General features: G+C 49.6%; 1 protein-coding gene across 4 annotated transcripts in view; it reads left to right on the forward strand.

Moving 5' to 3' along the window:
- The window catches only part of SRGAP3 (SLIT-ROBO Rho GTPase activating protein 3), a 230,801-nt gene extending 209,400 nt beyond the window's left edge, over window positions 1-21,401 (forward strand). For 3 of the 4 annotated variants that reach the window (XM_070390687.1, XM_070390688.1, XM_070390689.1), the window contains 5 exons: window positions 2,180-2,259; window positions 7,218-7,398; window positions 9,012-9,161; window positions 11,158-11,485; window positions 16,080-21,401. In XM_070390687.1, coding sequence (XP_070246788.1) covers window positions 2,180-2,259; window positions 7,218-7,398; window positions 9,012-9,161; window positions 11,158-11,485; window positions 16,080-16,493 — 1,153 coding nt within the window. In that variant the 3' untranslated portion in view covers window positions 16,494-21,401. The remainder of the gene's footprint in view (window positions 1-2,179; window positions 2,260-7,217; window positions 7,399-9,011; window positions 9,162-11,157; window positions 11,486-16,079) is intronic. The other variant, XM_070390690.1, reaches the window with a different exon arrangement.
- The last annotated feature ends 1,608 nt before the right edge of the window (window positions 21,402-23,009 follow it).

Here is a 23,009-nt window from a genome sequence, read left to right on the forward strand (position 1 = left end):
TTTATCCCCAACCCAGGACAATACACAGCTATATATTTAGCATTGCCTGCACTGCTCTGAGCCAGGTGCCTGCAGGAATTTGTCTTTTGATTGTCAAAGCATTCCTGGATTCTTTTTTTTTTTTTTTTTAAACACACTTTACTGATCCTTTACAGAGAGGAAGGGAGAGAGACAGAGAGTCAGAAACATCGATGAGAGAGAAACATCGATCAGCTGCCCCCCGCACATCCCCCACTGGGGACGTGCTCGCAACCAAGGCACATGCCCCCGACCGGAATCGAACCCGGGACCCCCCAGTCCGCAGGCCGACGCTCCATCCACTGAGCCAAACCGGTTTTGGCCATTCCTGGATTCTTGAATCGCTTTAGTTCTGAAGGCATATTTGGGCAACTGCTTCAAAGAAGCAAGCTGTTCCAGCCCATTTCCCCATTACACTTCCCTGCACAGAAAGACGGGCCCTGGTATTATCTAATCACAGCTCTCTAATCTCCTGTGAGGCCCCAGGAGCAAGTCTGTCCCTGTTCTGTTATAGATACATTGAAGAACCAGCAAGCAGACTTTTTGGACAGAGAAGCTTTTCAAGTTTTTGTACCATTATCAGTTCTCTGTTCTTGTTGCAATATATACATATAGTGTTCTGGGAAGGGTCCTTAAAAAGATCGTACTGTGCTTATCAAAGAACAATATGCAATCACCACACTTTTCTTAATCTCATTCACATCCCATGAGAAAGGAAAACTTGTCAATTACATGGTAATTTTGGAGACATTTTCAAATCCCCAAAGGAGGATTTGGCTGAGGGTCTCATCACAGTGGACAACATTCACTGATTCAACAAATGGTTACTGAACATATGTCCTGGCTCAGGCCCTGGGAAGGGGGGTGGAGGACAGGGAGGAATGTGCCCTAAACAGGATTAACCTCTGATGCAGGCAGCTCTGGTGGAGGAGGGAATAGACAGTTCCAGAAGTAGGGTCCCCTGAGCCAATATAGGGAGGTCAGGAAATGCCTCCTGAAGGAGACAGGGACTTAACTGAGACCTACAGACCTACAGGCAGCCAGGTGAGGAGCAGGCAAAGAATGCTCTAAACACGGAACATTCAATAACATGGAAAGCAGCTCTGTGTTTCCACAGTGTTTCCTGTGACCAGGAGGTGGTGAGGGAGGACCCTGTGTGGGACAGCAGGGGCTGAGTTAGGAGAGGTCTTAAGCCTTGTGCAGAGTCTGGGCCTTATCCAGGAGGCAACAGAGAGTTTTTCCTAATAAAAATCTATATTCCTTTAAATGGTATTGCAAATGTCACCTACTCTGAGAAGCCTTCCCTGACCACCCTATATAGGTGCCCTCTGCTGTTCTTGTCTCTGTTCATTTGTTCCTACATAAAGCATTTCCACTTGCAGTTTTATTTCCTGGCCATGAGGGTGAGTCTGTGTCCATCTGACCCATCAATGCATCCCTTGTACCTAGCACAGTGTCAGGCATATATTAGGACTCAATCAATGGCTCAGTAAAAAAAAAAAAAAACTGACTGACCAGCTGTGTGAATGAACCTTGGCTTAATCTTGTGAGAGGGAAGCAGCTGGTGAAATTATGCCAGTGCGTTAAGGACTAAATTTGACCGGCCTGGATTCCCTCTGTCAGCCTGTCCATCATGGGTGCTGGCCTGCTCACACCACCTGGGCTGGTCTGGGCTTTTGCACACAGCATCCTAAGGCAGCACTGAGGACCCCTGCTTGTGAGCGTCACCCCACCTTGCTGGGTGTGTCACTTCTCGCATAAGACAGGGAGCAGGGCTAAATGAATGACTCCCAGTACTTCCAAAAGTCCTTTCTACCCTGTGGTTCTTCTAAGGAGAAAAGCCAGGGTTTTGCCACTGCCCTCTGGATCTTACAGAAGACCTTGGTATTGACAAACTTTACCAAGAAAACAGCCCAACCAATTCCAGGGATGGGTCATCTGGGGAGATTATACAAGGAAGCTTCTCGACCAGGAGGCTGAAGTGGTTTTCTCTTAGGAAGGAAGGTCCATGGGTGGTCAGATGGAAAAGAAGGGACCGAGTGGGCCTGGGCCTGATCTGGTCAAGGCCCAGAGGTGGACTGGGCTGGTACCCGAGGGAGGCTAAGGGCAGCGTGAGGGTACAAAGCCCCCCAACGAGTCCCCTTTCCATGTTTCTTTGCAGTGATAGCCCACACAGTGAGCCAGGGACCATTGATGAAGTTGACCATGACAATGGCACTGAACCTCACACCAGTGATGAAGGTGAGTGGAGGGAAATCTGGGACCAAGGAACCCACTCGGGGCCTCTTATGCTGGCCCAGGACTGCTCAACGCTGGGCCGGCCACAGAAGCCCTCCAGCTTTGCAAGTCAGCACGTCGTCCCCAGAATAGATGGGGACTCGGAAAGACCTCGGAGGCTTGTGCGTTCCATGGATCACATTCCTAGCTGGCTGCCTCGTCCCTGTCTGTGTCCTTGTTGACCCAAGTGAAAATCCTAAGTGACAAGAGTTTCCTAAGTAGGAAGCATGCTTTGTCCCTCGGTTCCTCCCCAACTAGGGATCTGTTCTGTGCCCAGCTGTGCTGGGACTTGGGGCCTATCGATGAACGAGACATGGATCACTGGGACCTGCAGTCTCATCACCTGACAGGTTGGGAGCAGCTCCCCATGATGCAGAGTGATAATGCCAGACTGCAGCTGTGCCCCCAGAGCGGTGGGTGCCTGAATACAAAGCCTAACAGGGTCGGCCCAGGGAAGTGGAGGGAGGGAGGGAAAGGCCAGCCTGGCTTCTGACGGCTCATCGGGCCCTTCCACCATTCTAGACAAGGAGAAGAGAGTCAGGTTAGTCTCGCGGGAGCCTGGACTGTGCAGATAAGCAACGTGGATAATACAGGCCCAGGGCCACACGTCCATTAGGCACAGGAGGCACAGTAGGCACAGTGTCCTGGGCCCACAACACTTGAAAATGTTCTCATTTCTTTTAAAGTAAGAAGAAAAATATGAATATAGTCCAGCCTGGACTACATTTATCTTTATGCCAATACAGCTGTAAATATAATTTTAACTTTTTGTTAATGGAGGAAGAGACCTGTCAGGGCCAGCCTGACAGGTTGAACCGGGCTGAGGTAGGGAGGTGGGAATTGAGAAAAGAAAGAAAGACAGGAGAGCGGGATCGGGAGGACTACAGCTCAGCCGAGTAACTGCAGTAAGTTTATTAACCACACAATGCTTTTTATACACAAGACACTGAATAGGAGGTCTGTCAAGAGGAATGTATTCTTTGTTCCTCTTAATCTCTAAGGGAGAGATAGAGCAGAAGGACAAATTCTCGGTACAGCAAATCTCAGTAAATAGTTACAGACTTCTTGGTAAGCCGTGAAAGGCTGTTCTCATTCTACAAAGGTTGCTCTCATTCTACTGATAACCGCCATCCAAACAAGTCTGGGAAAACTGTGGGTAAGGGTTCCAGCCTTGCTAGCCCCTTCAGGTACAAGGACCATGTCAGCTTACACCCGGTCTCCAACAGAGACCCATGCAAAAACAAGTGCAGAGTGCCTGTGAGAGTCATAGCACAGCCCTCCTGCCTCCCTGAGAGAGTTTTGCTTTTTTATAAATCACTATTTAGCGTTTCTCTTACTGACCTTGTGTTTCTATTGTGGGACATTTGCGTTTTGTTCCAAGCACAAAGGGAAGCCTTCCGAGGGATTTGAACAAGAGAGTTTCATGATCTAATTTATGATTTTTAATTGAATTCATTGGGCTGACATTGATCAATAAAATTATACAGGTTTCAGGTATTGTGTGTTTACCACCCCAAGTCTATTCTCCTTCCAACACCATTTATCCCCTTTTCCTTCTTCTAACTCTCCCCTCCCCTCTTCACCCTGGCAATCACCATACGGTTGCCTATGTCCTTGAGTCTTTCTTTTTTTCCTTTGCTTCATCCCTTCACCTTTTTCACCTAGCCCCAAACCCTCTCCCCTCTGACAGCTGTTCTCTGTATCCAGGAATCTGTCTCCATTTTGTTTGTTGTTTACTTTGTTCATTAGATTCCATATATAAGTGAAATAATACAGTACTTGTCTTTCCCTGGCTGGCTTGTTTCACTTTGCATAATACTCTCCAGGTCTGGCTGCTGTGGGGAGAAACGGCTCCCCACGCAAGAATGAAAGCCAGGAAGGCAGGTAGAGGGACAACAGTGGCAGGGGAGGTGGTGAGACTGGTCAGACTCAGGGGATAGCTGCAAGGGGCTGCTGATGGGTGAGATGTGGGACTCTGAAGAGCAACTGCAAGGCTTTGGCCTGAGCCAGTGAGCAAGGTGGTTCTGTTTCCTAACTGGGGAAGATGAGAGAATTCACTACGTTTGGTGAGGGGTGTGTGGGAGAATGGTGCAAGGGAGAATAACATACTTTATTTCGGTATTATAGACCCAAATAATGGCTTTCTTAATAACTGGTAGCTGCTATTACTGTTCCCACCACACACACTTACATAATGACATCTGTACACGTGTTCACGCTCAGCTGGGGCTCAGCTCGGCTCCTCCCATTTTCTTCTTTTCTTTCTCTTACATTTTCCATTCCTCCCCCCCCACCCCCACCCCCCGCCTCCCCACCCCCACCCCCCAGCACCAGACTACCCCAGCTACCCAAGGGGCTCCTATGTGCTGCTCCTAGCAGGAGCTAACCTCTGCTCAGGCCAGCTTCTTTATCAGCTGAATCGGCTGGCTCAGAGGACACCCTGGGGTGAACACTCCGAGCACCGCCAGCCGGGTTCAGCTCCTGCCTTAGACCCTCTGGCCTTTCTGCTCTCTGTAGCCAGGCTGCAGGCAGTGCTAGCATGTGGCTGGCTCAGAGAAGAGTCAAAGAGGCAGAGGAGGACGGAGATCTCCCCAATTTTCCGAGAAGGTGACTCTGAGTCAGGATCCGAGGTATTTGACCCATTTAGCTGTGCTGTCATTCTGCATCAGTTGTGTTAGGAAGGCATTTAAAGACATTTGTCGGGGAGCCAGCTGGGAAAAGCTGACTTAACTGTCCAACACCCACTCCCCCCAGAAGGCTGCCCCAGGCACTGAGGATTGTGTGCTTCCAAAGACTTCTGTGTCTCATGGGATCACCAACAGGCATCCGGGGCCAGCTGCTTACAGAGAGCCTGAGTACACGCGTATGGTGGGGATCAGTGGGGGGGATGAACAAAGCGGTTTGCTCCCTCTGCTCTTTGACTTTCCATACTGCCTTAGCCCTTGAAAGTACATCAGCTCTAGTGACAACAACTAACTCTCATATGAGTTTACCATATGCGCACACTATTGCAAGCACTTCACGTATGGTAGCTCATTTAATCCTCATAACAATCCTAGAAGGTATAGGGACTATTATTATTCATTCCCATTCTACAGATGAGGAAACTAAGGCTTAGAAAGGAGAAATAAGTTGCCAAAGGTCACACAGCTAAAAAGCAGCAAAACCAGGTGTTCTGACCTTTCCTCCATGGAGGACAGGTAGATGGCTGTAAGGACAGATACAGATAATCTACCAGGAATGGAGCAGATATGGAGACCCATGGATGCTAAGCATAGGGAAAGTATCTGCAGGCTAGAGAAAGCAAGGGTCACTTTTGTTACTCTTGTTCTATTAGGATTAATATACCTACACATATTATTTGTATAATGTTAAACATTTTTGTGCTTATTTTAAAATATAAATACATTAATACCTATACACAGTTTTCTACCAAGTGTGGACATTTCTTAGGGTATAAACTATAGTATAGGTTAAATCAGTCATAGGCATAACTTTCCTGCTCCCTATACAGTCTCCTCCCCAGACATCATCAGCTGTATGGTTGTAAGCAAACCACTCAAACTCTTGGCAGCTTAGATTTCTTACTTAGACCTACCCCATAGGCTAAATCCATTAGTAATAATAATCATAATCATGAGAGCCATTATCAACTGACTACCTAATGTATGTCTGTGCTATGTTGTCTTTCATGCATTACCTTTTAATCCTCCTAACAACCCTTACAGGTAAGGCAGCTGAGGGGTACAGAGGTTAAGTAACTTCCCTGAGTTCCAGACAACAGGTGACAGAGCTGGGTAGTAGGAGTGCTTCAAGCACAAGAGTCATATCCTCATTGTTTAACCCAGTCCCAGCCTGTCACTGTCCAGAGAAGAGTAAATGTTTGATCGGTAAATATGTATGTGCAAAGAGATGTGCTGGAGCTATGGCCCCAGTAAGAATTCTCCCTCCCTCCACATTAAGTCCATGGATGAATGGGTTAGTCAGCTCCGCTGCCATAACAGAATACCACAGACCAGGTAGCTTAAGCAACATAAATTATTCCCTCAGCATTCTGGAGGCTGTAGAAGTTCAAGGTCAAGATGCCATCAGGGTTGGCTTCTGGAGAAGTCTCTCTTCCTGGCTGGTAGACAGCTGCATGTGGAGAGAGAGAAATCTCTGATGCCTCTTCCTCTTCTTAGAGGGACACCAGTTCTATGAGATTAGGGCCCCACCCTTTTGATCTTATTTAACCTCAGTTACCTCCCAAAGGCCCCATCTCCAAAAACATCACATTGGAGGTTAGGGCTTCCACATATGGGTTTTGGGGGATGCTGTTCAGTGTAAAACGATGAGCTTTGAGGAAACCTTAAAGCAAGCATGTCAAGCTCAGAAGGCTAACATGAGCCAAATAAACAAGGCATGCGGGCCGCGGACCAAGAGTTTGACATGCTTGCCTTAAAGAGTTCTGGGAACCCTTAAAAATGTGTATGTGTATAACATTTTGCATAGATGGCAGTCCACATACACCTCCAGTTTAACTTCCCCCAAAATAAGAATCACTAAAAGTATTGTAAGTGGACAAAGAGGGAAGCGGTTCATGGAAAAATGGAAACAGAATTTGTTTTAAGGGGTAGAAGGAAAATAAATTTCTTATAATGTTGTTAAGTGTTTTTAAGATAGAGAACAAAAAGAGCAGTGGAAAATAAGGACATGTATGTCAGCCCCCTCTTTCCATTTGGAGAAGTTAGATGGCCTGCCTGGGTCACAGCACGGGAGAGTGGATCTGAGCCTAGAACCCTGGGGTCCTGACCCCAGCCCATGCTGTTTGCACTGGGCTTGCTGTCTGTGCTGCCCCATAGAAGCCAGGGCCATCTGAGCAAGGCCCCCAGGCTGTCCTTCTGCTGACCTTATAGATGCCCTTCTTCTTCCTTTCCCTCCAGAAGTGGAACAGATTGAGGCCATCGCCAAGTTTGACTACGTGGGGCGGTCCCCACGTGAGCTGTCCTTCAAGAAGGGGGCCTCACTGCTATTGTACCACCGTGCCTCGGAGGACTGGTGGGAAGGTCGTCACAACGGCGTGGATGGACTCATCCCACATCAGTACATAGTCGTACAGGACATGTGAGTGGGAGCTGGACTCTACTGTGAAGAATGCCATCATGGATTCGTGATGTCTAGAATGGGCACAGGGAGGGGAATTCGGGGTCATATACCAGGGATGTGCTTTCACTGATATAATTACCCTTGGTCTTCTAAGAACAGATCCCCCCTTAAATGGTGATCCTGTTAACAAATAAGCAAACTGCTCACACTTCAGAGCACATGGAGACAGCCTGGGTGCCCTTGGTCCCCTTCCTGACCCACCTGACAGCCTCCAGAGCACTCCTCACCCACATGGTTCTGTGTCCAGTGGATCTGACCATGTGCCTTCACTCTCCTGGCCTTCCCTGTAGCCAGTGGCCAGCCCACCACCCCCTTAACTGCCCACCATCCTCCACCCCCGAGGTGGCGTTCTCAGGGACAGCAGGAGCAATCATCCCCTCATTTCGAGTTAATAGAGTACTATTTTTTTTATTAAGGTGTAATTGACATATAACATATTAATTGCAGGTGTGCGAGATAATGACCTGATATTTTTATATATTGCAAAATAATCACCACAATAAATTTAGTTAACATCCATCACCACACAGTTATAATTTTTTCATATGTGATGAGAACTTTAAAGATCTCCTCTCTTAGCAACTTCCAAATATGCAGTACATAATTATGTGCTATGTAAATATGCTGTACATCACATCCCCAGGACTTAATTATTTTGTAACTGAGAATTTGTACCTTTTGACCCTCATCACCTATATCACCTCTCCACCCCCCGCTGCCCACCTCTGACAGCCACCTATCTGTACCCTGAATCTATAGGTATTATTTTCTTTTAAACAATTTCAGGCCTGAAAAAAGGCCCTGCATCCCAAATACTAGCCCTACCAGAGAGCCAGAAAGTCCACACCTTCCATTCTCTGAAAGCTGTTGAGGGTTCCTGCACACACACTCCCACTGAGCTCTGGTCAGGCTCCGTGGAACCGATTTATCAAGGAAGCAGCCACCAAGCTAGACCTCAAGGGAAGGGGGCCAAAGGCAAAGTTGTGGTGGCAGAGGAGAAGGTCTGAAGCCAGAGAAGTCTGGAATGGGCATATCCCACGAGGAATGCCACAGGGAGGGCTCTCGGCACTCTGATGTCCCGGGCTTCTGTGGACAGGGACAGGGCACTGGAAGGGAGAGGGTGTGGGAGGAGGCTGGCAGAGACATCCAGCTAGCTCCAGCCACCTCACAGTTCAAGCCTTGGGTGAGGAGGGGAGGGATGGCGGCACCTTCTCCCTCCCTTGCTTACCCCTAAACCACTCCTCACAGAGCCACGTGGAGAGTCAGCACTCAGTGCCCAGCTTGCAGGGTCCGCTCCCCATTTCTCCAACACACCGTCCCGCATTATTTAGCTTGTCCTCATCCCTGGGAGAGAAGAACCTAGAGGAGGGGAGAGGAGAAGGTAGGCATGGAGTGGTAGGTCAGGGGAGGAAGTTCTGCTGGAGAAACTGACTTAGAAGCGCTGGTGCGTAGTGGGGAAACGACGTGGGAGGTACTCACCCAGAGCTGTGGGTATATCTTAACTGTGAGGTGTATGTTGACCCAGCACATCCTCTGGAGCACTCCCAACTCACATCTGACCTTCTCCCCAGGGATGATGCCTTCTCCGACAGCCTAAGCCAGAAGGCGGACAGTGAGGCCAGCAGTGGGCCACTGCTGGACGACAAGGCCTCCTCCAAAAACGACCTGCAGTCCCCCACGGACCACATCTCGGATTACGGCTTTGGGGGGGTGATGGGCCGGTAGGAAACACGGATTCATTCTTTTTCTGCTAATACCACGCCTGCTGGTATCTGATTTGGGAGGAAAACGGGGGCAGGAGGGAGAGAAGTAGGCTGTTGTGGCCCCTGCTCCCCACAGGTGATATTGAGCACACCTGGGAGGGGCAGGGGCTGTAGAGAAGGAGGAAGAAAGACATATCTTAGCAAATCAGTGCTTTTTATTTTAAATAATAATAATAAATGGTGTGTGTGTGGGGGGGAGTTACAAATTGGCAAGTATTTTTCCAACTTCTCTCTCTAGTTCTTGCACCTCCTCCACTTTCCGTTGAAGATCCAAGTAGTTATATTTAAAAATTTAAAGGTCATATACTCCCTAAAGTGTGCTATATAAACACAAAACTCACACCCCCTCAAGTGTGGGGGAAATTGACACTCGACTCCACCGATTTATCTGGTGGGAGCACATTTGCCAATTTCTTTACTCTCCATGTGTGGGCCAGGCTGTGTCACATGACCTTTCTGCCAAGAAGGGAGCTGAGCTCCTTATTCTGCATACAGGTGTGGTCCAAAGTATGTGGTAGTTTAAAAACTAATACTATTAAGGAAAAGAAAGAAAAAGGACCAAAAACCTGACAGTTCTCACAGCTTTCCTAATCAGGTTCTCAAAATGTAATTTTCTTTGTTTACTCGGTGGAGAGGTCAGGGGACCAGCCTACACATATGAGTGCTTGCAAATAGAGCCAAAAAATTCCGTCACAATGGAAACATACATTTATGAACTTATTTCAGAAGTCCCAGTGCCTCCTTTAGCATATTCTATTCAGTGGAGCCAACAGTTGGGGTCCTGGGATAGATGGTACAGTTGGGAGGGAAAGTGGAAAGCTGGGGTAGATAGATGACAAAGTTATGGTCCCTTGATTTCTGGGGCGGGGGCGGGGGGGGGGGGGGTGCGGATTTCTATCTTCTCCTGCCTTAATTTTCCTCTCCCTCCCTCATCTACTTCCTCCTTGTTCTTTTTTTCTCAATACCTCTTCCTCTCCAGTGCCTCTGCTTTGGTCCTGTTGGGGTACCCACAGGCAGTGCTTAGCTTGGCTGGTGGCATTAAGACCTAAAGTACTGCTGACCACATTGAACTTGGTCCCGTGGTCGCAATCCATTCCAACACTCTGTCCCTGCTCCCCACCCCCTGGATACTGCAGCTTCCCTCCCTCTTTGGTGGCCTCCATGGGATGTAGCAAAATCTCCAGGAGGTGGAACCTTTTATCTTCAAAGTGCTTTCATACCCACTGAACCTCCTTCAAAGGTGGGCAAGGAATATTATGCCCATTTGACAGATTAATAAAATGGGCCTCAAAGAGGACCCAGGGATGTCTGTGACAGCAGGATAAGGACTCACCCTCATGTGTCCCTTTTGTCCAAATGACGGAAGGCATGTTCAATGATGCACTTTTCCCTCTTGGATGACTTGTTTCCCAAGATCTGGAAAAGGGCTCTTCGAAGTAGCCCTTTGCTGGGGAGGTTGGGGTGGGTAACAATACTGGGCTGTGTTCTGTTCCCAGGGGGGCCCTCCTGTGCTTGCAGGGGAGCGGGTAACTTTGGGTACAGTAAAGCCTCAATGCTTCAGACCACTTAGAAGCCCTTCAGCATCATGGCGATGTCTGAACTGCTTACTAGTAAGAACGTATCTCGAGCCCAACTAACCATCACCAAAGCAGTCTAAGGTTGAAATCCCCTGACCTTGACTTAACAGCTTCACTGTGGAATTAGCACCACCACCCTCTGAGCTTGGAAACAATGCTCTGGTTCCCTCCTGTGTGCGGGTTAAGCCTGTCCCCCGGGGAGGTCCGTGCTCAGCCGGTGCTTTCATGTGGAATCGCAGTCTGGCTGAAGGAGGCTTTACTATACCTTGGCTAGACTAGTGACTAGTGTGTAGTGCGTAGCCTGGGGGTTGACTGACTCATTCTGATTGCCAGGGTTGACCTCTGCCCCATGCCCCTGCCCCCTGGCTCCTTTGCAGAGTGCGGTTACGATCTGATGGAGCAGCCATTCCCAGGCGCCGAAGCGGGGGCGACACACACAGCCCACCCCGGGGCCTGGGCCCCAGCATAGACACGCCACCCCGGGCCGCCGCCTGCCCCAGCAGCCCCCACAAAATCCCCCTCACCCGGGGCAGGATCGAGAGCCCCGAGAAGCGGAGGATGGCGACGTTCGGGAGCGCTGGCAGCATCAACTACTCTGACAAGAAGGCGCTCTCAGAAGGGCACTCCATGAGGTCGACGTGCGGCTCCACCAGGCACAGCAGCCTGGGGGACCACAAGTCCCTGGAGGCCGAGGCCCTGGCAGAAGTAAGGGCCATCAGGAATGGAGGCTGGGCCAGTGGAGACCCCCAGAGGGGGAACAGGGTGGGAACTTGAGGGGACTGGGGGGCCACTTTGCCCTTAATGCCAGGCTTAAGGCTAAGCCAGAACACAAGATAGATAGGGAGCTGGCTTCCCACCTGCCTGCTGGCCTCCCCATTGGAGTGGAAGTTGGATGGGTGCTGCTGCTGGCTAGGGTTCCTGTGAAGACTGAAGATCCCCCCTTAATCTTCAGGAATGGAGGGGGAATTCCTGTCTAAGGGAAAGGCTGGAAGCTGGAGATGTAGGAATGGCAGGTGATTCCATGAGAAGGCATAGCTGAGTTATTCATTCATTCATTCATCTATCTGTTCATTCATTCATTTCATTCATTGACTCATATTGATTGAACACCTGTTGTGTGACAATCACTGGTTAGGCACTGAGAGTACAATGATGACCTAGAATGGACCCAGGCCCTGCCCAATTTAGAGAAGAAAGAGACATCAACCAATAACAGCTGTGAAATGGCAGTTGGGCCAGGTTCTTTGAAAGAGTGGTATGTGATATTTTGAGAGCCTAAAATGTAGGGATTGCTCAGAGGGGGAGAGACTTCTTGGGGGGTCTTCTATGACCTGAGATACAGAGGATAGGGGGAATAAATGGCTGACGGTGGGGTGAGGGGTGGGGAATGACCCGATATACAGAGGTTAGGTGGAATAAACAGTTGACCCTGGAAGGGAAGATGCAGCCAGAACTTTCCTGGCTGTGAGAATTTCTCCTTAGAGAGTGGTATTTGAATCCCTGGTACAAGGGGAAGGGGAAAGTTGTGGGTTTGGGGGCTGTGCTCTAAAGGAGACCAGGAAAGTTTCCCCGGGGAAAACCAATGCAGAAACAACTCATCCAACAGCTAGACCTCCTGCTCACACCCACAGGGTCTAGCTGGGCCCCGTGTCCTGATGCCCATTCCCGAGGGACACCTGAAGATCAGCACCTTGGCATGATCCTGCAGAGGAAGACCTGCTTGTCCTTCCATCCTTGAAGGCTGTCCTCTTGGGGAGCACACCCTAGCATCCACCATTACCCGAAGCTCTAGTAAGAGCCAGAATACCACTCCCCAAGGCCCAGAGCCCTTAACATAAACAATCAAATGCAGTGCAGTCTAGGCCAGTGTTTCCAAAAGTAGCTCCCACAGCAGACTAGTTCACAGGATGTTAATGGGGGGAGAGGGGAAATGTGTTTTGTTGTCAACCAACTTTGGGAAATTCCTGTCTGACGAAGTTGAATGCCTTGTCTACAAGATTTCTTAGAACCTTTAAGTATGTTGAAGTATGTGTATTATGAATCTCCAAAAAGAGAAGAGGGCACACCCAGACTTCTTTGAGCTTTATTCAGAGCACATTCATAAGACAGGCCTAAAGAATGAACACACTTGGGAAATGCTTTATGCATTTTTCTCCCTTTGTAAACATACCTACACATTCTCTAATTTGATAGCTGCCATTCAAAAGCTCCTTTCATGGACAGAGGTGAAATGGGAAAGCATGGTAGATAATATGTAAATAGACAAGAGGGGTACTAGGTGGCCTCCAGCCTGCTCAGCATTGGCGCTGCCTTCTCAGACTACAAAAAGGAGCCGTGGCAAGGAAATACCAAGTGGTCGATGGAGTGACTAGAAATTCTCTGGTCTCAAAATACCCTTTAGGACTTAGATTTGAACCCAGTGAAGAGGCTGTTTGGGGAACTTGCCATCCAAAGTGGGAAGATGTAATTTGTGAGGAGCTGAAAAGTACTCCTTTCCTATCCCACCGCCCGGAAGTCCATCACCTGCCAGCACCTCTCTGCAGCTCCACTCTGGAGATTATGGCTCACCCCTCAGACTAATGCCAGGCTCCTGCCTAAACTACTCAGCTGATCTTTCTCTGAGCTTTCTGTCTTTCTGGCTCACACTCTGCCAGGGTAGAGTGGTAGTGGTGGGAGGGATGGTGGTGGAGGGGCGATAATTGCACTTTATTTATTGAAGTTTTACCTTTCAGCTCACACTGGAGTAGAGCAAACAAAGAGTAGTGAAGTTAATAGAGGAGTTAATTTAAGCAGAGTGGCATGTTGAAAGTAGACTTCATTCTTGCAGGGTTGGGAGAAGGCAAAGATGGGGAGAGACTGCCCTCTCTCCCCTCATGCAGAAAATCCCCCACAGCTAATCCTGTAGGTAAAGGCCCAAAGGCTCCTTCTTAAAGGAGCCAGTATTATTGGGAAGCCTAAAAGCTGATATTAGCTTTATGTTAATTCTAGAGGCCCAGTGCACGGATTCGTGCAACATTGGGCTCCCTCAGCCTGGTCTGCACCCTCTCGCAATCCAGGACCCCTCGGGGGATGTTGGAGACCTGGTTTTGGCCCGATCTCCGCAGGCAAGGTCGAGGGACCCACTGGGGCATGAATCCGTGCACTCGGCCTCTAGTATGCATATAAGATCTCTCATTAATCTCTTCCCAACTCCCCCCCTTCCCTCTGAGATTCATCAGTCTGTTCCATGTTTCCATGCCTGTGCATTGAGCGTCTGCACCCTGGTGGTCATTGAGTGTCATAGCTACTGGCCCATCGGCCAGTTGCTTAGGCTTTTATATATATAGACTAGAGGCCTGGTGCACGAATTCATGCACCAGTAGGGTCCCTTGGCCTGGCCTGCAGGATCGGGCTGAAACTGGCTCTCTGACATCCCCTGAGGGGTCCCAGATTGCAAGAGGGTGCAGGCCAGGCCGAGGGACCCCACTGGTACACGATTCGGGCTGGGGAAGGATGCAGGAGGTTGGCCAGCTGGGGAGGGACCACGGGGGGGCTCCAGGGTGTGTCTGGCCCATCTCACTCAGTCCCGATTGGCTGGACCCCAACAGCAAGCTAACTTACTGGCCGGAGCGTCTGCCCCCTGGTGGTCAGTGCACATCATAGTGAGCAGTTGAGCGGCCTTAGCATATCAATAGCATATTACTCTTTAATTGGTTGAACAGATGACCACTCGCCCAGACACTTAGCATATTAGGTAGGCTTTTATTATACAGGATTAGCTAATTAGCCATTAGCTAGTTATTAATAGCTCTTAACAGATCCTAAAAAAGATGGCTGGGACCTTGATTGTGGCCAGACTAGAGGGTGTCATAGGGGCCCAGGACAGGCATTAGGCCACCTGCTAATGGGAGGAAAGGTGGAGGTAAAAGAAGTGGGTATGGAGAGGGGCAGCCAGGACATCCCCAGGCTCCAACCCCATTAGTCTGACCAGACCTGTAGATTTTCCAGATTTGCCCCTGGGCAGAAAAGTAGTGAGTCTTAATAGTCATCATGGTTACTGAGGCTATGCACAGACCTTTCAACAGTGGTTTTAAGCAGTATCCTTAATTGTCCCCTCAGTGGCCCAGTCCGTGGTGCTCTGGTCCAGCTCAGCCTGAGCAGCTCCTCTCATGTGCTTGATGTGAACCAAGGACTCTGGCTAAAGGGACTTTAAAAACCACTGTCTGGCAGTTTACAAAGCTTCATCACATCCATTATCTCATTCCATCTTCACAATAAACTTGTGGGCTTTTAACAGATGAACAAAGTATGGTGCTGAGCAACTGAGACTTGCAAGTGGCAAAGCAGTCTTTGCTCAAAAGTCCTAGCCTAGGGCTCCTAAGTTAAATGCTGACTTCCAGCTCCAGCACCCCCTACTGGCTGGAAGGGGAACAGAGGCCTTGGAAGAGGCAGGGATGAGCCAGCCATGACCTCCCTCTGTGTCATTCAGAGCACTCTCATCCATATGAGCTTAAATATTAAAACTCCCCAGGAAGTTACGTAGGCAGATACGGATTTTTGTTGCTTTATAAGACCTCCATTTTAAAAAAATCAAAAGTTCCTGATTATAACAGAGAAGAACGTAACAGTCCCATCACTTTGAGGTGAACATTCTGATATTTAACCACCAAGAAATTTTTCTATGGGCAAGGATTTTTTTAAAAATAATAATAATGGTTAGTGGCGTGGACTTTGGAGACAGACAACCTGGGTTGAGACTTAGACTGTGCTACTGAGTAGCTGTGTGACCTTGGGCAAGTTACTTAACCAGCCTGAGCTTCCCCATCCTCCTGTGTGCAATGAGCTTAATGGTAGTTCCTACCTGATACGTGTGGGGATGGACTGAATTATTCGGGGCGGGGCTTGGCTTGGTGCTTTGTGCGCGCTTAATGTGTGCCAGGGGTCAGGCCTTGCTCTTCACAGGGACCATATCATTTCATACTCATCCAGCCCCGAGGTCTGTCTTCTAATGATCTGTAATCTGAGGCCCAGGGAGCTGAGGTGACTTGTCCAGGTCATGCAGCAAAGAAGTGGCAGAGCCAGACCTTGAACCCGTGTCTGTCTGGCTGCAGAGCTGGCCTTTCTTAGCCAGCAGTCTGACGTGCCCTCACTGTCAGCTCCCTGTTCAGGCAGTGTGCGGGCCACCATCATGTGGGTTCCCCAACTGGCGACACCCTGGGGATTCAGTCTCCACCCCAGCCATGGGCCCCTGAGGCAACCTCCCTCAGACACCCCCACGCTGCCCAGGAAGGGTGCTGACCAGAGCTCTCTCTGCCCCCAGGACATAGAGAAGACCATGAGCACGGCTCTGCACGAGTTGCGGGAACTCGAGAGGCAGAACACGGTCAAGCAGGCGCCAGACGTGGTGCTGGACACCCTGGAGCCCCTGAAGAACCCGCCCGGCCCGGTCAGCTCGGAGCCCGCCAGCCCACTGCACACCATCGTCATCCGCGACCCCGACGCCGCCGTGCGCCGCGGCTGCAGCTCCTCCGCCGAGATGATGACCACCTTCAAGCCCGCGCTGTCCGCCCGCCTGGCCGGCGCCCAGCTGCGCCCGCCCCCCGTGCGGCCCGTGCGGCCCACGGTCCAGCACCGGTCCAGCAGCAGCAGCAGCTCAGGGGTGGGCAGCCCTGCCGTGACGCCCACCGAGAAGATGTTCCCCAACAGCTCAGCGGACAAGTCGGGCACCATGTGACCCGCAGGCTGGGGCGGCGCTGCCCTGGCCGCTGGGGCGCACCATTGGCCGGGGGCCTCTGTGACTTCCACACCCTTCCCAGTGCTCCTGGCCTCGCCGGGCGGGGCCAGAGGTCAGCCTGAAAGAATGTCTGTGCAGAGCTGAGGCCTAGCGCGGGCAGCAGCTCCATCCAGCTCGCGGGTGTGATGTGACGGAGGCCAGAGGAGCAGGAGCTGGAGCTGGAGCAGGCGTGGGAGCAGAGCAGCCCCAGCTAGAGCGTGTCCTTAGGTTGTGGCAACATGGTCAATGGCTTTGCCGGCATATCGTCACTGGAAAACGATTCTCTCGACATTCTCTCTACATACATAAATATGTGTGTATGTATGTATATGTGTGCATATATACACATACATATGTATGTATGTGTCTGTAGGTGTGTGTACATATATATATTTATGCATCTATATACATATACTAGATCGGGACACATACTAAATGTATATAGGATCTCCTTTTTCTTTTTACGAAACTTAGATTTACCTCAGACCCATGCCACCAAACATCTCCCGCTGTTATCTGGTGGGATTTGCAGGGACTTTTCTGGGAGAACTTAGAGGCCCACAGTAACTGCGAATGAAGCAATATACCACTAAGCTGCAGAAAAACAAACACAGTCTCCCACTGTCTCCAGAAGTCGTGGCCTTCCAGAACAGTCTGCCCCTACATGAAGGGTGGGGCAGGCAGTCCCCAAGTAGGCTGCTCCTAGAGGTGGGGAACCCCCCAAGTCCAACCCAGAGACCCTGCCTTTCCACCTGAAGGCCAAGGACCAACTGTACCCCCAAAGGCACGGGAGGACGTTGGCAGGAAGACCCCTGACCACGGCATCCGTGTGTTTGTACGTAGAAAAGGGGGTAGTGAGAACCTAAGCCCCATCGTAGCACAGTATTATGTGTGGTTGGGAAAAAAATAATAAAACCACAGTGGTATGGAACACTTCAAAACCTAGAAACGCCGTAGGAATATTTCTGGTAACTATAGAGGTTTAACTTATACAATTTTCAAAGTATTTAATTTTTTTTCCTTTCCTCTTTCTACTAATTATACTGTGTCAGATGTGGAACTAAACAGGCAAGGAGGTTCTGAGTCACATCGTTTTCATTAAAAATCAGGCCATGACGCACTTTGGCTGGTGCCTCTTGCACGAAGTGCATGAACCATAAGTGCCCAGGGCCGGGGAGGGGCGGTCCTTGGCACTTCCTGTCCCAGAGGATGCTTCGGTTGAGTTTATGCAAGTGAAATAGCTTCCCTCTCGCCCTTCCCTGCCCCTTCACCTGCTTTCTCCAGAGCATTTAATGTAAGTGAAAACATGGTGAAAGAATTGGGGGTGTGATCATCAAGTACATGAGCAGGGCTTTCACCTCTTGGCTGGGAAAGGGCCTGTGGATCACCCTCGTTCGATTCTGTTTTGCTTCCTCTTTGCATCTCCTGGTTTTCCAGAGATGGCTGTTTATGGATAATGGGACACAGGTGAGTTAGATTCCAACGGGACCACTTTTATTCACCACCTTCATGCCAAGCCAAGGGTTTCCTCCCTATTCTTCTCAGGCTTCTTCTCTTTCTCAAGGCCTCTGAGTATGTCCATGGCTGTGGTTTGGAATAAAAAGTCCTGTGTGTCCCAGCGCCCACCACTTGGGAGCTGTGGGACTCTGGCATGTCCCTGCACCTCCTTGAGTCTCAGTTTCCTGCTCCGTAAAATGAAGATAATAAGGATGAAATATAAATGAGTAAGCTGTTTAGAAAGCACTGTGCCAACACGATTATTCTTTTTATTGTCATTAGTAAGGTAGGTCTTTTAGCCTAAAAACCATCCGAGACCTTTTTGAAACTTCCTAATGGCTTTTGAGAGTAGGCAGTGGAATTTTCCTACCAGCTTCATAAGATCCCCAAGCATAGCCCTACAGATATATCACCTACAAATGCTCGAAATTCCATCGATATCATTTCACCCCATTAGATGAATTTTGCCTTGTCCTCTGGTCTTCCGCAAAAAGGTGACCCCCCAGAGGGAGGGACCCATTGAGTCACTAATCCTTGGGTGTGTGGGAGTGGCAAGCCCTTCTGCCTCACCTGAGGATTGACATTGAGAGCACACAGTGGAAGGAAGAGGCAAGCAAGGCTCCAAAAGGAGAATGGCAAGGAGAGGCAATCACAAGCTTGACCTTCCTTGTTTTGCCTGGAACCAACTGTTCTCTTAGCTTCCGGAAATGAAAGCACCTCAGAGCAAGCACCTCTGTGGGCCGTAAGAAGATATCCCCATTGTACAGCTTAGAAAAGAAAGCTAGACCGTGCCATGCTCATAATTTAATGGGTGTCTGAGAGCAGGGGTCATGCCAGGCGCGGAAGTCATTTATTTGCGAGGATGCTATCCTGTCCAGCCAGGGTACAAGATGTCCCATTCCTACCCCACAGATACTGCCAGACCTTACATGTAGTTGTCTCCTGAGCAAAATGTAGCATTCTCTGCCAGGACTTCCAGACGTAAAGAGAAAATTTGAGTTGACAGACCTGGTGCCTGATCTACATAACACCAGTCCAACCATGTGGCTTTTCCTCTGAATTGACTAACTTCATTTTTCTTTCCTGAGAATGGACCTGCCTTTTACTGAGTTATCTGAAGGCAGAGCTGTAGCTGTGTTCTTTAAGCACCTGTTTTTCCATTGGGAAAAGGCTGATGAGCTCACATTTAGAGAAGCTCACACCTCACTCATCCAGCCCCAAATCTGAGCCTTGTCGCAGAACCAAATGGAAAAATACTTTCCTGCGTCCCCCACCCGCACCCCCCACTTCCTCACCTGGCACTCTGCATGTCTCGGTCCCTCCACAGGCACCCAGCCCCACCCACCGTCACTGAGCACTGGCATTCTCTTCCTGACTCCTGCCTGTGTTAGTCCACTATATATTGCTGTCTTTGCTTAAATGCTGGAAAGTAACTGTTAAAATGTGAAATCGTAATTTTAAAAAAGGCGACAATTAAATTATAGCCAATGCCACTCACCAAATCTTTGCACCTAGTAGATAGTTCAATGTAAAAAACAAATACGAGAAACCTAACTGTACAGTGAGTGTGGGGGAAATGTAGTAACCTAGTTCGTAGTCCTCAATATAACCAATTGTACAAGGGGAAGTGGTGTTTACCTATTGTTCATCACCATTACTGAAAGCTGTGCTGATCAGTTTGTCGATAACGGGCATTTTTTTTTTAATTATTTTTTTTGCTTTTCACAGAATGATTTCTTAACCTTCGACTTATCCTGAGGTCAGGCCTTTTGTCTTTATGTGTAACCGATGTTCAGTCTATTTTAGGAATGAACCAGCAAGATGTTCATTTAAAACTGACCAAAGACAATTCCTTCCTGGTCTAGTTTCCTGGGCCCCGGGGCCCAGTCGCCGCTAAAGACCTTTCTCGGATAAAATTGAGAACAAGCCGTGCTTCCTGCCCTACTCTCCCTCTCTCCTTTCCTTTCCTCTTGAAGAGCTGCTCTGAGCTGTGGGATTCTATGAAAAATTCTTGCCTTTCCTTGTTTTCAGTGCTAACGATTTCTCACCTTGAAGCGCCTTTGAACCCGGACAGAGCACCAATGGGAGGGATATATAAGCTTGGGCATTAGACTTGGGAGTCTGTCCTCTGAGGTCACCAGGCCGAGGAGCAGGAGAGAAGTGGATTCCCAAGGGCTAACAGGTTTCTATTCAATGAAGAAATCCGAGTGGGAAGAGACACAGGGAAATGGAGCCAACCTTTGGCCACGGCTGGAACCAGCAGTTCAGAGATCTGCCTTATAAACCCTTCAGAACTGGTTTGCGATGCACAGAGGGAGCCAGCGTGGGGAAGGGCCTTGACGCGGGGCTGGCTCCTCTGTTGGAGGCCCTTGGAGTGCCTTGGTGGGTACATTTCTTCCTCATTCAGGAAGCATCAATGCGAGGGACTTCCTGTGACCTGGTTGTTACTTGGCACTCAGCGCACATCTTCGGCTGATGGGAAACCACAAGGACTAACGTAGCGGTTCTTCCTCTCAGTCTTCCTAGTCCTCACTTTTCACACATCCAGAAGGTTTTACACAAGAGCAAATGCCTCATTCTCCCGAGAAACCCGAAAGAGGAGTGGTTGGCTCACAACCATGGTGGGCGGGCCCTGTTGGGCTTGGCGGTCGGCAGGGAGGAAAAGGCAGGAAGGGGTGAGCCGAGGTGTTGCTTAGCTGATTTTCTGCTGTGCAGAGCTAATGCTGACGTTTCATGTCAACTTCCCCGGTTCTCTGGGGTCTCCTCTCTCATGTAGAGAATTCCCCACATGCCCTAACTGCCAGAGGAGCTGAGCGAAGGGACCTGCTGTCAGGTGGGAGTGCTCCTGGCCTCTCCGAGGCTGATCTGCCAGGGTCCCGCTGTCCTGTCCTCTGGGACTGGCCGAATGGCCAGCGTTGCCCCTCGCTGACACCTCCTTTCTGTGTGAACTGTCCCTAACAAAGCTGTTTCTTGGACCAGAACAAGCAGAACGCACTCCGCCTTCCTTAGACCAAGGCTCTGCTGGAGTTCCTGCTGGGCCCTGGCTCCCGGCAGTGTGGCTGTTTACACGGTTTGGCAATAGGCTTGGTTCTGATTGCTTCAGAGTGGCTGGTCTATTTTGTTTCCTTTGGTTTCCCTCCTCCCCAAACTGTGTCAGGAAAAAAAAAAATCGAAACCACCCTCGGAAATTGCTGGTTGCTTGTCCCCACGTGATGAGAAGTGCTGCCCTCTTCCAGATATTGTTTCTCTACCTTACAGCCAACGCCCGTCCTATAGAGTGTCTGACTGGATCCTCTGTCGCATATTCTGATGGTGCCTGCTGGTTTGATGTGGAGCTATCCTGTGAAATAAAACAGCTTAACTTTTCTCAAACACGCGCTCCAGGGGCTTTTTGAAAGGGTGAGGTGGCCCATTGCGGGTTGGGGGGGGGGGGTCCCGGAGAGGTGTTCCGACCCCCGAGTCCACACTGTGTGCGTGCTTCTCCCAGATCAAGCTTCCAAGGAGGACTGACTGCTTCAACCACAGAGCTGACAGGGGGAGGCGACTGTGGGGTGTCCCCTGCAAACAGAGCTGGAAGTGTCAAAGCAAAGGCAAGTGGGAGGAGCTGTCTGCAGAGGGAGGGCCTTCAAACGTTCTAACATCACACACGAGGCCACAGGATACTGACTTCCAGTGTGAAGGCAAATGCAGTATTTTGGCATTCGTTGTCTACACACATGTGATAGAGCCCCTAGGACTGTGTTGTTCTTGTTTTTAACATATGTTTTGGGTTTGGTTTTTTTGGTGTGTGTGTGTGTGTGTGTGTGTGTGTGTGTGAAGTGTTTACTGATCACATTTCTGCCCCAGGTACTAGATTAAGCCTTTTACATGCATTTTCTCATCAAATTCTCAAAACAGCTGTTGAAGGTAAGTGCTTTTTTAAATAAAATTTAAAAAATATATTTTTATTGATTTCAGAGAGAAAGGGAGAGGGAGAGAGAAAGATGCAAGTATCAATGATGAAAGAGAATCATTGATAGGCTGCCTCCTGCACACCCCCCACTGGGGATCAAGCCCACAACCTGGGCACGTGCTCTGACCGGGATTGGAACCATGACCTCCTGGTTCATAGGTCGATGCTCAATCACTGAGCCACACTGACCAAGCTAAGTGCCCTTCTTAAACCCCAATCTGCAGATGAGGAAACTGAGGCCCTGAGAGGTTTAGTGGCTCACACAAGGTTAGGCTAGGAAGTGAAGGAGCCAGAATTTGAGTCTAGTCTATCTGACTCCAAAGTCATGCTATTTCCAAGTTCACTGTATGGCCTGTCACTGAGCATTCTCAATACACCAGGGTTGGCGGCAGGATCTCACGATTAAGGTAGCTTGATTGTGGCTTACCTGCCACAATCAAGGGAAATTCCAGGGCCCTTCCTTTCTGGTGAACCCTCTGGAAGATCTTCATGCAAGGGCCCCTTTGCAGAGGAGAACGAGGTCTCCTGCCAGCCTCAGGGAACCCATTATTCCCACCGTAACCACTTGACGCTCAACGGAAGCCTCTGGCTAATTCCAGGTTCCAATACTGTGTACCTGTCCCAGAGCCTCTTGTTCTTTGGGAGACCTTACACTCAATGCCCTTCCTCGGTGCCAACGGAGTGGGTGTCTGTTTCTTGCAATAAAATGGGAAAAGAGGAAAGAGTAGTAATAGCCAACATGTTTACTAGCTTCCAGGCATCCTTCGGAGCCCTTTCACATGTAAAAGCCAACTCAGCAATCCTACGGACCACCCTACAAAGTGGGACTGCCCAGTGTACATATGAGGAAATGGCACAGAGGGTAAGTAACTTGCCAAAGGACACACTGCCAGGAAGTTGGAGCTGGGGTCCCACTTAGTCTCACTCTGGAGGTGGATCTTTGCCATTCCTCCCCACACCCCAGGCCCGGACAGGCCCCTGGGCGTGATCTGAGCAGAGGACAGGGTGGAACTGTGAGGTTCACTGGT

The sequence above is a fragment of the Myotis yumanensis genome, unplaced genomic scaffold (genome assembly GCF_028538775.1).
Source record: "Myotis yumanensis isolate MYYU_CA2020_CCGP unplaced genomic scaffold, mMyoYum1.0.hap1 SCAF_14, whole genome shotgun sequence".
NCBI lineage: Eukaryota > Metazoa > Chordata > Mammalia > Chiroptera > Vespertilionidae > Myotis > Myotis yumanensis.